General features: G+C 32.3%; 2 protein-coding genes across 2 annotated transcripts; one reads left to right on the top strand and one right to left on the bottom strand.

Moving 5' to 3' along the window:
- Positions 1–795: 795 nt before the first annotated feature.
- Positions 796–6207, top strand: LOC130956074 (DEAD-box ATP-dependent RNA helicase 51-like). Its single transcript, XM_057883098.1, has 12 exons — positions 796–1246; positions 1542–1727; positions 1816–2001; positions 2928–3011; positions 3634–3675; positions 3881–3952; positions 4064–4363; positions 4954–4992; positions 5093–5197; positions 5434–5502; positions 5593–5718; positions 5820–6207. Exons 1-12 carry the CDS (start codon positions 941–943, stop codon positions 5946–5948), a joined length of 1644 nt encoding a protein of 547 aa, XP_057739081.1. The 5' UTR covers positions 796–940; the 3' UTR covers positions 5949–6207.
- A 394-nt stretch (positions 6208–6601) lies between these two features.
- On the bottom strand, positions 6602–7720 carry LOC130957578 (aspartic proteinase nepenthesin-2-like). The gene has a single exon (XM_057884423.1). The coding sequence runs from the start codon at positions 7718–7720 to the stop codon at positions 6602–6604; it is 1119 nt and encodes a 372-aa protein (XP_057740406.1).
- Positions 7721–18588: the final 10868 nt, after the last annotated feature.

The following is an 18588-nucleotide window of genomic DNA, read 5'->3' as shown; positions in this document are numbered from 1 at the left end:
TTCATTCAGTACTATACAATTGTTTCACCATGAGTACGTGTTTGGTTCATTACGTAGAAAGCTGTTTGAATTTGATTTTATATAATGGATTATGTTTCATTCATTCAGTACTATAAAGTTGTTTCACCATGAGTACGTGTTCGGTTCATTACGTAGAAAGCTGTTCGAATTTGAATTTATATGATGGATAATGTTCCATTTATTTAATACTATACAATTGTTTCACCTTCTACTGTTTCTTAATCGGGGAGAGAAGGAGGAAAAGATAAAAAATGCAGCAACAACAACAAAAGAAGGAACGCGAAAAAGAAGGAGGAGGATGAGGAGGAGGAACGTGAAGAAAAAATGCGAAGAAGAAGACGTTCTTTGCGTAAACGAGCGTGAGAAGAAGAAGAAGAAGCATGGGAGAAGAAGAAGAAACAGCTCGGAGGAGAGGAGAAGAAGAAGAAAAGAAGCGTGAGCAAAGAAAAAAGTAGAAAAAGTGCCCTAAAATTGCTTGGATGAACTTGGATGCCAAAATTGTTTGAATGTGAAAAATATCTCTTAAAAAATTAAATATAAAATAATTTATTTATAAAATATTTTAAATAAAATTTTCAATTATTTTTAAAAAATTTAATTAAATTATTTATCCAAATTGAATTATTTTAATTTTTAAACGCGTTATTTTCAAAAATTTTTAATAAATTTTGAAGGCTGATATTTATATAAATTTTTAATCCAATTTTTATGCACCCTAAAAATAAAAAAATAAAAAATAAAAAGCTCGAGCTAAACAAAATAAAAAACCCAACGTTGAGGGAGGGATTAGGGTTTAACGAGCTGCAAAGACCCTTAGTGGCTTCTTTGGGGTTTTCGCAGATTCAATTTTGTACTTCTTCAACAACCCTAACAAGTAACAACACAGCCACCGCCGCCGCCACTACCACCACCACCACCTATGACGGAACCGGAGCTCAACCATGCAGATGACCAATCAAACAACAAGAAGAAGCTCCGGAAAAGGAAAAGGCCTCGCAAAGCCCAACAAGAAGCTCGCAATTCCACTGATGATGAAGACCAAGAACAAGAGCAGCCCAACGACGCTAACAACACCGATGAAGTAGAAGAAGAACAAAGAGAAGAGAAAAATGTGATGCCTGGCGTTGAATCTGGAATCATGAGTTCCGTTTCATTCGATTCTCTTGAACTCTCTGATCCCACTTCCAAGGCTATTATGGACATGGGTTTCAATCGAATGACTCAGGTACATATAATAACAATAATGATGATGATGATGATGATGAATATATAAGATAAGATAAGAAATCAGAGTTATCGTACAGTTCTACTGAGTTTATGATCTTATAATTTTAGGTTCTGAGCTGAGCTTTTTCTATTAAAGTTTAGGTGAACACTTGAGTTTGATTGCCTTGAATATCATGCTATAAATTGAATGTCTCAGTTACGTATATATGCAATGAATGGATTGCAAGGCTTAGTGTTGTTAATATTGGTGCGTGAGTTGAATCATTGAATGGATTGCAATGTGTAAAATGCAGATTCAAGCGAGAGCTATTCCTGAGCTTTTGAAAGGGAAAGATGTTCTTGGTGCTGCAAGGACTGGTTCTGGGAAAACCCTTGCATTTTTAATCCCGGCTGTGGAATTGTTGTACAATGCCGAGTTTAAACCTCGTAATGGAACCGCCGTTATTGTCATATGCCCAACTAGAGAGCTTGCAATTCAGGTATAAAAGTGTTGCTGCTAGCACTGATTATCTCGTTTTGGAATTAAAGGGTTATTTTCCTAAAACAAGTTGCTTTTTATTTTTGGAGACACATGCGGTGGCAGAGGAATTGCTCAAGTATCATTCACAAACTCTTGGATTAGTTATTGGGGGATCAGGTAGAAAACGAGAAGCTGATCGCATTGTTTCTGGGGTAAATCTGTTGGTGGCTACACCTGGTCGCCTACTTGATCACCTTCAAAATACAAAGGGATTCATATACAAAAATTTGAAGGTAAGTTGTTGATCTTCCGTAGAGCTGTTTCTCTATTTTTACTTGTTATGATATGCAGCATTTGGTTTTTTATACCAATAAACAAGTGATGTTAATCATGCTATTATGGAACATTCATTTAGTTGATGTCCTTGCTGTGCAAGTTTTATGTGAAATCCTGCCTTGGGTCTTTTGTATCTATGAAAACTTCAAAAGTAGACTGATGTAGGATTAAGTGAGAAATGTGGGATCAAATAGAAGATGGTGGAATTAAAAGTGGGAGATGAATGCTGAAGAAGATTTTAGAGGAAACAGTTATGAAGTTTCTTGAATCCCTGTGCGTAAATGATATTTTTTTAAATGGTTTTCAATACAGCACAAAGCTTTGTCATTGTTCTGCATGTCAATGTCTGATATTATTCTCGTGCCCCTAGTGTTGCTGCCTGCCCGTTATGCATTCTAGGTTTATTTGTTGGTGATGAGGAAACAGATCAAGAATGCAAATAGGAAATAGGAAGGGAAGCACACTTTTTTTTCTTTAAGGCAGCACTAATTTCTTTACTAGCCCTTTTTGACAATCTGCTTCATGAATGTGAGAGATTCCTGATGTACTCTTTCAGCAGATCATAAGCGAGCCTGCTGGCCTTGCAATAATTCATCAACTTCAAGGCTTTCTTTCTTTCCTTCTTTTTTTGTGATAAAACAAAACATAATATTAACAAGTAATGTATACATAGAGATTATACGACAGTATATCCTAAAAAAAAAACAATGGGATAAACAAAAAATACATCAAAATGGCAAAGCTCTCCATTTTCCATTTTGGATATTCTTGATTTCACTGCTTTTAACTGGCTCATATCTGGAATTTTACTTTTTATAATTTTTTTTTGGGAATTCTATATTATGTTAATCTGCTTATTCTGAGCACTTGCATGATTTGGCAGTGCCTCATTATTGATGAAGCTGACAGGATATTAGAAGCAAACTTTGAGGAGGAAATGAAGCAGATCATTAATATACTTCCAAAGGTATTCATTCCCCATCCAATTTAACAAGGTTATGAAATTCCAAAGTATATTCATGAAATTGCACAATTTACAGTTTCTTTCATTTTATACTGCCTAGTGAGTTCAATTTAAGTAGGTTATTGCTGCTAAACCTATAACATTCTGAAAATGCTGGTGTTGCTTTTCCATCATAAATTTGTAGTATTTTTTGTTCTTTTATTGGGGTAGTTTCCATGACCAACCTAAGTAGGAAGTCCGTAAGAAGCCATCTAACATGGCAAGGGAGACAGGGTGAGGGATTGGTAAAGAGAGATAGGGATGCAGAGCATCTTCATAGATTGAACCTCCATACTGCTAACTGCTTAATTTACATACATGCAAGATTTTTTAGGCCCAAAAGCTTTCATTTCTTTCTTCTGGTAGGTTAATAATTTGACCGTAACATGAGTGGTCTTGTAGCTAAGATGTTTTAGGTTTGGGACCAAGTTTTATTGGCTGAGAAGTAATATGTGATTGCCATATCTTCAGCTGATTCCCCCTTTTTTCCTGATGTTTATTATTCTAGCTATAAGTTTACATGTAGTTTATGGTTTTTACCTATTGTCTATGACTCTGGTTGATTAATCTTCTTCTTGTTTGACAGACTAGGCAAACAGCTTTGTTTTCAGCTACGCAAACAAAGAAGGTTGGTTCTCCATTACTCATCATGCTTCTTCCTCCGTAACAATTCCTTCTTTCAAACTTGTTCCTTTTCTCAGTTTTTTTTATAATACTAATTCCCCCCCTTGGTAAGTTAATAATTAATACACAAGGCATATTTGAAAGCTAGAACTCTGGAAAAGGTTACTTGAATATCCATGATTCTGATTCTCTCCCTGTTAAAATTACAGGTTAAGGATCTTGCCCGTATGTCATTTCAGACAAGTCCTTCCAATATTGATGTAGATGATGGGAGAAAAAAGGTGTTGTATTTTCACTTTTTCCATGAACTTTTTGGTGGACACTTTGGTGATACCCTTTGTGAAACTTTTTTTGGCGTTAACACAATATTGACAAGATCTTCATCTAATTAGGTCACAAATGAAGGATTGCAGCAAGGCTATGTTCTTGTTCCATGTGCTAAGCGTTTTGTTGTTCTATATTCATTCTTGAGGAGGCATCAATCGAAAAAAGTGATGGTCTTTTTCTCTTCATGCAACTCTGTGAAATTCCATGCAGATCTTCTCAAGTGTGCTGGATTGGATTGCTTAAGTATTCATGGAAAACAAAAGCAGCATGCCCGAACAACTACATTCTTTAATTTCTGCAAAGCAGAAAAGGGGATATTGCTTTGTACTGATGTTGCTGCTCGTGGACTTGACATACCTGATGTGGTACATTATTTTGTCTTACTAGATTAAGGATACTTCTACTAATTAATTCCTATTTGACTATTTGTTTAGGCTGTTGAGGTACTTCCCAAAATTTCTTCAGTTGATTTTGTTGGCCCCAATGGCCTATAAAGAAATATAGGAAGAAAACTACAGATTTTAAGCTTCCTTTTTCTCTTAAAAGATTAAAAGGGGGATTTTGGGGGAGGACCGGAGGATTAGAAAAGGGGAAATCTGTGCCTTGTGATACTTTAGGATAAGCCTAATATTATAGAGTTAAGAATGCTGGGTTGAATGACTAAAAATATGCATAAGCAGAAAGTTGGTAGAATTTTACCTTTAGGTTGTTTAGTCATGTGCAAGAGATGCATAGAGGCATAGAATCCCCAAGAATTGGGAGTAGATCAAATAAAGTATAGCCTAATACTAGGGATACAGGGCGACCTATAAAAACTATGAGCAAAACCCTTGAGAAATATTTAGATTTTTATTGTTTTACAACAAACTTCATTTTGTGACACAACGGCACAATGCTTAGTTATCATATTTATTGGTAATTGGAAATGATTTCCCCCTCCTTTCCTGCTTTGTAGGACTGGATTGTGCAGTATGATCCACCTGATGAGCCAAAGGTGTTTCCTCGAGTTCATTGATTTTGAATATCTGATACTGTTTGTATCTTTTGTATACATTGATGAACAATTGTAACATGTTTTCCCACATTGAATCCAGGAATATATCCATAGGGTTGGTAGAACAGCTCGTGGGGAAGGTGCCAAAGGAAATGCTTTGCTTTTTCTGATTGAGGAAGAATTGCAATTTCTTCGCTATCTTAAGGTCAGTTTATTTATATAGGGGATAATATAGATAGCGTAGTGAGTCTTTTTTCAGTAAGTGGTGAGATCAAGAAACACAACAAAACCATGTGGATTGTGGAGTGATCAATCAGATTGTTGAACTCAAACATTATATTCTTGCACTTGCATTATGCAAGGAAGTTTTAACGTAGGTATCTGACGAGTTATTCTTAGATTGTCCTGAATCGTTAAATATTATACATATACCAATTTCAGGCAGCGAAGATCCCTATGAAAGAGTATGTATTTGAACACAAGAAGCTTGCGAATATACAGTCTCAACTGGTATATTCTTGCACCCTCAAAATCTATTTAAAATTTGTGTTATGAGGTAACCAATTGCTGGTTATCTCACACATCATCTGGATTGTGCAGGAAAAGTTGGTTGCGGGGATCTATCATTTGAATGTTATGGCTAAAGACGCGTATAGGTCATTTATATTAGCATATAATGCCCACACCATGAAGGATATATTCAATGTTCACCGCCTTGATCTACAGGTAGTTCTTCATTTACATGATGTCATTATCATGATTTTCGGAACATTGTGCATATTCATGAATATATGGTGGTAACAAGTTACTGTATGGCTTTTGCGTAGGCCGTTGCTGCTTCGTTCTGTTTTTCAAACCCGCCGAAGGTGAATCTGAACTTAGACAGCAGTGCTTCAAAGCATAGGAGGAAAATACGCAAAGTGGAAGGAAGATTAAGCGACGGAAAGACAAAATAAGCTGCAACAATTTTTGAAGAATCACCAAGGAGGCAACCCTCAAAAAGTTGTTAGAAAAATGTTTTAATGGTTATTTTGATCTTTTCATTTTTTAATCCTAGCAACAACTTTCAGTAGCAGCTCATGAGAAGGAATAGCTATATTGAACTTGAGCTATCATGATCCTTGTTGGCCCCTTATATATAAATTTGTATTTGTATCTACCATTTCACTAACAGTTCATCCTAAGAATGAAATTAATGTCAACTCTCAAAAGTTATCACTGGCGGTTTCATTTCTCATATTCTATTATTGTTTCTTCAGTCTCATCATTTACTGCAGATGTTCTTGTGGTAAGAAGTATTTTTTATTTATTTTTTTATGATGTATTTTTGTGCATTATTAATAAACTTTTTATAAGGCAGTATTACAAGTGTTTAATTTTAGATGTTTTTGGTTTGTGTTGTCTTGTCAATTGCCAATTTACTAATTCAAAATTAAACGATCGTTAATAATACCAAATTACATGGTACACCCTTAACATCCATAGAGTTAAAAGTATTCTCAAGACTGGGAAATTAAATCGGTAACAATGTTACTTTTTTCGTTAATTAACATTATACGAAGTATAGAGGGCACAAAGTAATTCTCTACAAAACATCAATAGCTTTAGCTTAGCACTTGTTATGTGCGAAGACAAGGATCTCTTTAACTAGATCAATCATTAGTTGTGTTCCTTGAAGTTGGTTACTGCCAATAACTGTAAGATTAGAATCTTTTCCTTCTACAAATGATAGGCAAACCGTAGCTTCGTCTACCCTTAACAACATTTGGTCATTGTTCATGTTGAAGGACACAAAATTTTCACCTGCAACATTGCCATTTTCAAAGTGCAATGCAATTGAAGGATACACATTAAATGAATCATCCTTATAACAAAGTTCTAGGTCTTCATGTGCTTGCTCCCTTGTAAGGTTGTGATCAACTTTTTGTATCTCTAACTTGAATACATTATATGCTTCACTAGGTAAATATGTTGCGATTGATCCTATATCCAAGATAACCCCACCATCATAATTAAGACCATAGCCCCAAACACTAGATTTCACATCTAGCATAAACCCATTAATGCTTATACCAACAAATTGCAAAAAGTAATAATTAGGGTACCCACTGTTCTCTCTCAAAGGGACCATGATGATGGAATTGTCATGTTTATCTATTTTTGGTGCCCTATCATAAAACTCAAGTGTTGAGGCTGTTTGTGATCCAAAATTCACAAGGCAAAAAGAGAACGCCTTTGCATTGAGTTGGCTTTGCAAAGAAAGTGGGCCCCTTCCAAGGCCCAAAACACCTGAGAATTGGGCCCTATATGGGCCCTCATAAGAATCACCACACCCCATTATGAATCCCTTCAATTCATTATTAGAACGCTCAAAATTTAATGTGTCAATTACCATAGTTCCAAAGGAGCTAGATTCCTTACCATAATTCACATTATACCTACATGTCCATGAGGTGCAATTTCCCAAAAGCTCCTTCATCCTTGGGTCCAAGCATGTCTCAGAGTAACAACCAAGTTCTCTAAAAGTACTTGATTCTTTGGTATTGAAGGGCGAGCGTTGCATTGGGTAGCAATTTTTACACGGGTCACATTGGGTCCAAGTGATTGGGCTCCCTAGGTCCATTTGAACAAACGCAATTTGAACTGGAGTTCCAATCCACAAGAATAGTGCATAGGAATCATCAATAGGGTATGTATCTACTATAGCACCCATTTGAGGCTTGAGCATTTTACTATGGTATAGTGGGATGCTAATTTTGGGAATTGGAGAGAGTTGTGGAGTAGAAGTAGAGGATGATGTGGATAGAGGAATTCTTATTGTTAACAATAATACACACCAAAACTTTGAAATGATTTCCATTGTTTGCAACTAGTTGACTACCTTGTTGCTATTTCTTTTCTTTTGTAGTTGGTCACATGTTTTAAATATGCAATAAGTGATTTTTAACTAATTTATTTTAACTATCTATCCCATCTTAATTGCATGAGAAATTAAAAAAATATATATATTTGAGAACTAAAGTTATTTTATTTTGTATTCTTCAATTGCTAATGAAATAATTAGATAATATTAAATGTGATAAATGTATAAGTATGGATATTAAATATATAAAGAATAGATATTAAATTAAATAAAATAATTTTGGGTTATTTTATTACTGATATTTTTTATACTTATTTTTTTGTATATTCTTTTTTAGATAGAGTATGAAAACTAAAATTTCACATTTCATCTAATAATAAAGCAAAATGAGTCGACGTAGTAGAAAAATCAGTCTAATTTTGTTAGAATCTTCATGATTTGGTAACTCATTAAGTTGACATGGTTCACATGAAATATTACAATGTTCATATATTAAGCAATTAAACACCATGCCATTCTCAATTCAAACCTACCTATGTTGTGTCATCCGGCATTTTGTCATATTTCCTAAGATATTTTTATATATCATTTTTCTTTTCAACTCAATTTAGTCATTTTTTAGTACTTTGGAGTTGAAACATCCAAGAGCTATTCATAAATATATTTAAGAAACTTCAACTATTAATAATCTGGGGGAAAAAACTGTATGGTACACTAATTAGATTTAAGAACTTGGCATCCAAATACGAACTACACTTTTCAAAATGTTGTTTTATTTTCTGATAGGTTAAATACGATTTTAGTTTTTAATGTAGAAGTTGAAATTTTTTTTTTTATTTTTAACTTTTTTTTGCATACAAAATTTCCAAGGTTTAAAACAAAATTTTAAAATTGTCATTTTTACTTAAATATTAAAACTTTGGACTAAATTATCCATAACAAAAAATTATAAAAAAAAAAGAAAATAAAAGCAACAGAGTATTTCTGTTTCTGCGAAAGGAGAAGGAAAGAAGAAAAAGAGAGAAGAGAAGAGGAAAAAGAAATTGTCTACGATTTACATCTACCTTTTCTTCTGTCGTTATTATCATACGATTTTAGTCCTTAATGTAAGGTCGATTTAAAATTAAGTTAAAATTTAAAAACAATTTTATATAAAAAAGGTTAAAAATAAAAAAATTTTAGACCTATATCTGAGGATCAAAATTGTACATAATCAATAAGGTGAGGGATGTAACATAAATGTTGCTTTATTATCCTTTGTAACAATCTTCACATTATGCCGACACTAATCATTATTTTAAAATATAAGAATGGTGCATTAAACTTAAACGTCACAAAACACAAATAACATTAACGACAAAACGAAAGTAACAAAGAACATAGAATCAGGAACGTGCTCCGATTCCTGTCCTAAAGACACTACACTTGTTGACCACATATAAAAAAGAATGATACCAAATTGACCAAATTGATTTGTAATAATTTTTTGTATATGTAAAGGATCGTTTTTGTTCATAATGTTTAAAGTAAATTTTAAAGTTGTCTGTTTAAATCGTTCTATTTAAATTCTTTACATTTTAAAATTGGTTTAATATTGTCCTACCGTTAGAGATCTGTTAACAAAATTAACAACAGGACAAAATTGAAATGATTTTAAAACATTAAGAGCGTAAACAGGATGAAAACGTTGAAAAAAAAAACGATACATAAAAATAAATTTTAATTTTATCCTTCAATTATCAATTTTTTACTGTACATAGTTATTCAATTATTTTTAATCACATTTAAGTAAATTATACTTAATAACATTACTTTTATTCTAAATAAATTTATTTTTTTATAATTTTATTTTTAAAGATTTTTACTCTTAAACATTAAAAAATTTCAATACAATTTATACTTTATTGTATTTGTATATGTATCATTTTTTTCCTTTTCGCAAGTTTATGTAATAGTCATTTTACAAACATTTCATGATGAGTAAAAATTTTTTAAGAGTAAAATTATAAAAAAATAAATTTATTTAGAATAAAAGTAATGTGATTAAGTTTAATTTACTTAGATGTGGTTAAAAAATAATTGAATAATTATGTTCGGTAAAAAGTTGATATTATTAAAAGATAAAATTAAAATTTATTTTTATGTATTATTTTTGTCCCTAACATTTTCGTCTTATTTAAGTTCCTAACGTTTCAAGATCGTCTCATTTTTATCCTATAATCAATTTTGTTAACAAATCTCTAACGACAGTATAACAGTGAGCTAATTTTGAAACGTTAAGAATTTAAATAGGACGATTTAAATGTTAGGAATAATTTTGGGATTTATCCTAAATATTGGGGACAAAAATAATACTTTACTCTTTTTGTATTGAATATTATTTTTAATATTTTTGTTTTTGATAAATTGGTCTTGGTTTTTTAGAATAATAGATAAATAAATTTTTAATAAAACAAAATAACTTCTTCATAGCAGGCAGAAGAGAAAAATTTGTCTTTTTTTCCCTTAAACACTACTCCGTCCAATATAAAAGTTATTAGAATTCAGAAAATAATTTGAGGTATCACTATATCCGGAAAAAAAATATTATTTGCACAAAAATCAGGTTATTATATATTTGTATATAAATAGATATTATTTAATTTATTTTTTAATATTATTTTATATGAGTGACTGATTTTTAGTGTATATATAATATAATTAAAAAATAATTCTTTTGACTTTAAACAGAAATTTATAAGGTGATTCTAATGCCAATATATTTGAATTAAATTTATAAATAACTCAAATAGAAAGCTAGATTTAAAAACTATGCCTAAAATTTATTAAAATAAAAAGAAATTATGTACAATTTGTCTTTACCTTTATTTTTATCCATAAGAGATATATGAAAATCAAATATATTTAATTAAGTGGTTTGTCATCATTTATATGATGTTGATACTCTTCTGATTTTCAGATATTAATATTTACAATACAAAGTTATACAAGACAGAATGGCATACATTATTTAAATTAAAATGAAGTGAAGCCAGCAAGCAAGATGCACTGGCGTCCATACTCCAAATTCCAAAAAAAAAAGACCTTGCAGGCCAAATAAATAAAATATTATTTTATTTTATTTTATTTTTTGACGAGACTAGTTAAGGAGGTGGGTTTGTAAATTAAGATAGTCGGGTTTGAACTTTAAAGAGTAAATTTGTGTGTCATTATTCATTAATCAAAGTTGATCGAGTGGTCAACTCACTCGTTCGCTTAAATAAATGGTAAAAATTTTAAAAAACTCAAATTTACGACGAATTAGTTCTTGACCTGTCGGGTTAGAAAATACTGTAGACAACCAAATTTTTTTTTTTTGGAAAAAGGATAAATTAGTCCATAAACTTTTATTTCGTGGACAAATTCGTCCCTTAAAATTTAAAAAATACAAAAACGCCCCTCACTATTCAAAACGCATGATGGATGGGTTCTTCTGTGCAAAATGCTCCCTCAGATGTAACAGAGACAGTTTATGTGGTGCTTATTTGGCGTGTGATGTGCTTATTTGTCGAAATAGTATCGTTGAGGAAGCTTTGTGTGTCCGTTGTGAAAAAAGTCTAGGATAAATAGGTCCCTATCACTTAAAACGGTCCCGTTTTAGAACATTGGTTGTAGTCCCAGCGTTTAAACGTAATTCCAAAGAAGCCCATATGAATCCCACACAATTACTTGATGCCCTAGCAGACATATGCATAATCTTTTTCCTCCAAAAAATACAATGATTGATCTTCTTCGTTTCTTCATTTTCGTGTAAGGTTGCACTAGCTAGTGAAACTTCGTTAGTGTAGTTTAGAGTGTCGTGTATACTGATAAGTACCTTTATTGAGAAACTCATTTTATTTGTGCTTTTTAACGTTATTTGCTATGCATGTGGTGGGTTGGAATTTCTGGGTAATGTAGTTAGTGAGGGACATGGAAGATGGTTTATGTAGGGTTTAGGATTTAGGTAGGTGCTGATTAACTGATTTAATGATGTTTAGGGCTAATCCTGGTAGATAAGTTTGGTTTGGAGTACATTATCTGAGTATTTTGTGACGAACAATATTGTACATTGACAATATTTTTGTGGTTCCTGTTTTTCATCATAAGGGCTACTTTTCAAGGTTTTTACTGGTGAGTTAGTTTAACTATATGATAAAATTGAGAGGTTCCCACCAATGAACTTGGATTTTATAAATTTCGGTGATTTGATAACATTGTTTAAAGGACTGGGATATCAAGCATACAAGGAGGCATGCTGGTATGATCCAAAGAGTAAGGATATACAGTCAGGGTTGCATGTACTGAGGGGAGATGCAGGAATCAACCAGATGCAGCAAGCTAAGATGAAAAATAAAGACACTGATGAGTTCTATATATTTTTCGATCATCCTATTGATAATCCTGAGCTTGCAAAGGGTGGTGGTAAGAAAAATGCCGAGGTAGAAGATGTCGTTCGAATTGAAATGTAGGAATTGGATCAGTCGTCGACTGCATATGATAGTTATGAGAGTGCAGAGGATGAGTTGTATGCACCTCCATCTTGGGTCTTCTGCATTGTTAGGCGTAATTCCTCAACCACAAACACCCCCCAACATTTGACAAGTTGTATGTTTGTTTCGAAGCCTGCAAACTGGGATTTAAGAGTGGATGCTGACCATTGCTTCACCTGGATGGAACATTTCTTAAAACCTACCGTGGGGGGAGGGGGACTATTTTCGGCCGTTGCACAGGATGCTAACAACAAGTTCTATGTGGTTGCATATGCAGTTGCAAGATCTAAATCCAAAGAATCATGGAAGTAGTTCCTAACACTTTTACAAGAAGATCTTGGTGATGTGAGCAACCATAGTTAGAATTTTATGTCAGACCAACAGAAGGTTAGTTACTTTTTTGTCAATTCTTATGTGTTCCGTGAGTCTGTGTGGATTGTATTTGTTTGTAAACTTGGAAAATTGAGGATTATTTTCTTTTTATTAGGGCCTGCTACTTGCACTGAAAGAGGTAATGCCAAATACACATGTCAGAAACTGTGTCATGTGTATATGAAAAAATTTTATCAACCGATTCAAGGACTTGTATATCAGAGAAATAGTGTGGAACTGTGAAAGATGCACCACCATCTCCGAATTCAAGTCAACCACGGGAAGACTGAAAGAAGTGAACAAGGATGTTTAGGCCTGCCTCATGAAATTTGATCCTGCTACATGGGTTAGAGCCTACTTCATCCATGGTCCGAAAGTCGACAATCTAATGAACAATATATGCGAGTCTTTCAATGAAAAGGTGTTGAAGTATAGATGAAAATCGATACTCACAATGTGTGAGGAATTACAGTGATATATCATGTGGCGAATGGTTCAACACAAGAAACTACTAGGGACTCATGAAGAAAAACTTGCGCCAACGCAAGAGGTTAAAGAGGCTCATCAAACCAAGCAACAAATGGAGAGCGGAGTGGATTGGTGATAACGAGCACAAATGTTTTGAAGTGACGTACAAGTGATCCAAAGTCAATGTGGATCTGATCAAACATAGCTGCTCAGAGTAACCTTGATGCAACCAACCCTCTTCATGTTGAACAGCATTCTACTGACCATTTGTTTGCTGATGAGGTATTTTCTGATAGACTTTGTTGGCTTTTATTTGTTGTTTTCGAGACATTCACAATTATTCAAATTTGCTGCAGAGTAATCCGAATACAACCTCTGTTCCGATGTTTGAGCAAGCATCTGGACCATCAGTAGCGGTGTCTGCGACACCATCAAGCCCTCCACAAGCACAATTTAGGCCTCCAGCCCAGTCTTCATCATGGTCAACTCTTAAGCCATTTAGATCTAAGCAATCCATAAGGAGAAAGTCTGTGGCAAACAAACCCTCTCCATCTGGACCACCTACCCAACCTGAACAGCATCCATCCTCTCCACAACAACCAACTACATCAGGAGTCTCTCTACAGACTTTGGCATCAACAGGCAAAGCAACTCAACGACTGTTTAAATTCATCCCCATTTCAGGACTTAACAAGCTTAGTAGTTAACACTACATGTTTAGACTTCAGTTATGACATCAACATCTTTTTGGAAATAGTGTGATTTACCAAGCAACTCTTTTTAAAAACAATATGATTGTATAATTCGCAGACTTAAGTTATGCTTTATTTTGGCAGACTACATGTTTAGACATCTTTTATGACATTAACATCTCTTTCATGAGATTAATATATGCTTTACTTATCTAATCATATCTCTGCAGATTATGCCAAGGCAATAGTTTCATGTACATTTTTCATCAGTTGGCTGGATATAACATTATTTAATACATTACTTTTGTCTTAAAAAGATACAACTCATGATAATTATTCCCATACCTCATTACAGCATTTTTTCTGACCTAATTTTCCACTTTTCAACCAATTTTAGCAATAATGGAAGCAAAAATTACACTAACCAGTACAATAACAACCCAATACACATTAACAATTTTCTTCCTCTCTAGATGTAATCTCTAAATTAGTTAGTCTCTATTCCACTATTTTTTTCAAGATACACTTTTAGATTATTAACCCCATTCTCGATCATAAATTTGTCTTTGACTCCTATTATTGCAACATGATCATCCAGCCATAAGAAGAACTTGCAATGACTGGAATTTTTCAATTGCATGTTCATCATAAAAAAAAATCATATAAAGAAAATCCGTTTAATCAAACTCAATAAAATAAAATCACCAACTTACCTTAAAAAATGGACATCCAAAGAACAATCTATTGGGGTTCGTTACTGTCCATGATTTGTACAATATAACATACACTCTGCATTTACACGTCGGAGCAATCTCGTCTTTCTCCTCTCCAGCTTCTACGCATTTAATAGTTGACAGCATTGGAACTCGTCGTGTGTTGGATGAAGCTTTCTCACTGGCCAGTGAACACTGGGATATACCACTACTCTCAAGCTCTCACAAAAACTACACGACAATGGCGACTGGGTTCAATTTGAAGACATAGGGCACATAAACAACACGACGTCGTTTTTTCATCTAGGGACGAATTTGTTCCTAACATCAATCGATATTTACACCTGTACATCGTTACGGTAGTGATCCCCTGTCAATGCTAAATAAACGCCACATAAGCTGTCTCCGTTACGTCTGAGAGAGCATTTTGCATAAAAGGACCCATCCGTCATGCGTTTGAATAGTGAGGTGCATTTTTATATTTTTAAATTTTGAGGAATAAATTTATCCACAAAATAAAAGTTCAGAAATTAATTTGTCTTTTTTTTTAAAAAAAGTTTTTAGTCATTTTATTCAAAAAGTTTTTTCTATCTCTTATTATTTCTTCAAATTTTTACTTCACACCTTTTAAACAATCTTAATAGATCTCAACTAAAACTACTAGAGTAAGATATTTGATAAAAATCTTATGATTTTGTTACTTTTAAATAATGAATTTAAGTAATGAGTCAAGTTAAATAAAAAAAAATTGGGTGTCTCCGCGAATTTAATTTATGATGAAAAAAATGAGAAAAAAATCTTATAAACTTGTGAACATATTCAAGGAAAAAAAAACCTGCATTAGATTAATAAAAAGTTCTCTAAATACAAATTCAGTCATATTTGATTTATAGACTCAATTATCATATATTTGTGTAAATTTATATATATATTATTTTATAACTTTTTAGTAAATAATCAGTCATAAAAAAATCAAATATTTTATAATAAAATAATTAAATAATTGGTGATGATAGACCTAATGAAATATTTTTAAAGAAGTATAATCAAAATTTCTCATAAACACAAAATATGTACGTGTATATATATATATATATATATATATATATATATATATATATATATATATAGTTAAAAATATCTTTTAATGACAAAAATACTAATAATTTTTTTAAACACAATTGGAATTATATTAACTCCTATTTATTCATTATCCATGTTACGGCAGATGTTCTATGGATACAAGCTTTTTAATACACCAAACTTGTATTTTTTTTTTATTCTGGTCCGCGAGAATTATTTATTTCAATTTCTATCCTTATACCCATAATAGGTATTGGTATTTATCCAGATTTTATTTTCTCATTCTCGGTTGATAAGGTTGAAGCCATTTTATCAAATTTTTTCTAAATTTTTTTAATGAAAATTAATACAACCCCCAAAAAAAGAGAAATAAACCACATAATAAAATTGGAATTAATTATATGTAAATATGTTTGTTGTTTGTGAGAACAGTTAAGTCTCAAAGTGGTCTCTGAACTTGCACTCGAACCTCAAAGTGATCTCTAAAGTTAATAATTACTCAAATTCGTCCCTAAAATTATTCTCCGAAACTCATAGTAGTCCCTAAAATAATTTTTTCGTCCCCGAAATTGTTCTCTGGGACTCATAGTAGACCTTAAAATAATTTCCGTCCATCCTTACTAAGAAATGACTAAAACGACGTCATTTTATATTAAAAAAAATACAACCCTCTCCCCTTTTTCTAGTTTCTTTTTTCATTTTCTCTTCCCCAACCCTTTTTCACTTCTCCTTTCCCTTCCTATTCTACGCTCTCCTTCTCCATTGTCAGTTCCCTTCCCTCTTTTCCTTTCACACTCCCTTTTCCCTTCCCCAACCCTTTCTCAATTCTCCTTCCCTTACCTCTTCCACGCTCCCCTTTTCCTTTCCCATTTCCAGTTTTCCTTTTTCTTTTTCAATTTTTTTCCTTTTCCTTCCCCAATTTTTTTCTTCTTTTTTCTTCCATGCTCTTCTTCTTTTTTTCCAATTCATCCCTAGTTCTTCTTTTCTTTTTTTTCTCTTAGAAAAAAAAAATAATTTGTTAATTCATAGAGAGAGATATAATAGAAGATGGAAAGAATTACAGAAGGCAAATTTCCTGCAAGCATTGCCTCTCTTGCTGCCGTCGTCCCCTTTCGTTAAGTTACTTTTGGGCTACCGTAGAACCTCCTCTCGTGCATGTGCTTCTTTTTGGAAATAAAGAGTATGACCACAATCCAATCAATCATGTGTCAAATAATTTGTTATTGTTATTATATTAAAATATTAATATAATAAGGTCTTTGATTAAATTTAGAGATCTATCATTGTGATAGTGATAATAATATAGAGAGATAAATTTTTTATAATTTAATCTAAATTATTCTTGGTCATAGGATTATTAAAAAGGACATTAATAAGTCAGAAAGATCATTATATATATATATATATATATATATATATATATATATATAATGGTCTTCATTGAATGAAGTTTAATAGATCTCATTTATTAAATTATATATATAGATGGTGCATATAGAAATATGACCTATGAACTAACTCACTCTGAGAATTCCTAATGGCTATAATTACCGCATATTTGTCAATAGGATATTCTCAAGATGAATATAGTAATAGAGTTTCCTTTGACCTGCGACTATCATAGTAATTAACAATGTATTTATTATACTTTGATTCCGGACACCTAATACCCTAGGGTGCTAGTTGAATGGATATTGGGTATGATTTAAATACTTGTAGAATTAATGATTAGTCAATAAGAAATCCATCAACTCTCGGTAAAGAGTTTGAGCTCTATGATTATAATGACTGATATGAATAAAACCTTGACCAAGGGAATTGAATGAATGAAGAAATGAGTTTCTTAGGTCATTCACAGTTCATTATAATAATGGTAACAAGTTAGAGTTTGACAATTAAACCATACTCTAAGGGTTAACCAAGAGATGGAAGGATGAAAGGAATTATACTTTGTTCTTTTGAGGTTTTTAGTAAAAATATATTACTTTATACTATCGGGTCGTTGAGAAGTGTTGCTAGACGCCAACCTTGATTAGTAAATTTAGTATGACTAATTTACTACCCGCTTAGTATTGAACCTATGGGGTCACACACTAACGAGTGTTCTAATATTTGTTATAGGATTATTTAATTATTATTTTGATTTGATCAAATAAATAATCATATTAATTCAAATAAAATATTATTGTATTTTTTGCTAGCACTAAGAATATAATAATGATATGATAATTGAGAATATTAAATGAGATTTAAGAATAATTAGTTATTCTATTTCTGAATTTGAATTATAAATTTGGAAGAGATCCAAATCAATTATGTTTCAAATTGTTATGATATGATTCATAAAATTTGAAAGATTCAGATTTGAAATTTTAAGATATGATTTAAATTTGAATTGAGATTCAAATTTAAAATCAATAACAAATCTCATACTATATATGTACGTCAAGAGTACAGGAAAAAGGTGAGAAAACAAACACAAGGGTTTTATTCCTTTACTTCTACACACATAAACGTATGCGAGCCTGATTCTTGGAGAAAAGTTTTATGGCGTGCAAAGAATTGCAAGAGGTTTCTCAATTTAGATCAGATATCCATTGGTCAAAGAGTTGACAGCAAATATTAGCCTCGGTGTGGATACGCATAGCGCCTTCGTACAATCGAAGGAGAAAAGAATTTTTGCTAGCATACTCAGGTATTTAGATCTGATCTACTATATATTTATTATTGAAATAAAGTTTAAGCACAAAATAGATCTTTAGGATTACTTTCTTTTCTTCCGCCGCGTGTTATGAACAACATGGTAATCATTCACTTCTGCTTTTCTCTGCTCCAGCGGCCTGCTTCTTTCTTCTACTTCGCCGGTTTGCTTTGCTTCTTCTTCTTCTATTTAT

Source organism: Arachis stenosperma, chromosome 10 (assembly GCF_014773155.1).
Source record: "Arachis stenosperma cultivar V10309 chromosome 10, arast.V10309.gnm1.PFL2, whole genome shotgun sequence".
NCBI lineage: Eukaryota > Viridiplantae > Streptophyta > Magnoliopsida > Fabales > Fabaceae > Arachis > Arachis stenosperma.
Note: the sequence above shows the minus strand (reverse complement) of the source record. Positions and strands in the feature narration are given on the sequence as shown.

Bases quoted from the DNA above. Each gene is read 5' to 3' on its own strand.
- LOC130957578 (XM_057884423.1), bottom strand. From the start codon at position 7,720: ATGCTCAAGCCTCAAATGGGTGCTATAGTAGATACATACCCTATTGAT.
- LOC130956074 (XM_057883098.1), top strand. From the start codon at position 941: ATGACGGAACCGGAGCTCAACCATGCAGATGACCAATCAAACAACAAG. The intron at 1,247-1,541 runs GTACATATAATA...TGTAAAATGCAG, and splicing joins GTTTCAATCGAATGACTCAG to ATTCAAGCGAGAGCTATTCC. The intron at 2,002-2,927 runs GTAAGTTGTTGA...ATGATTTGGCAG, and splicing joins TCATATACAAAAATTTGAAG to TGCCTCATTATTGATGAAGC.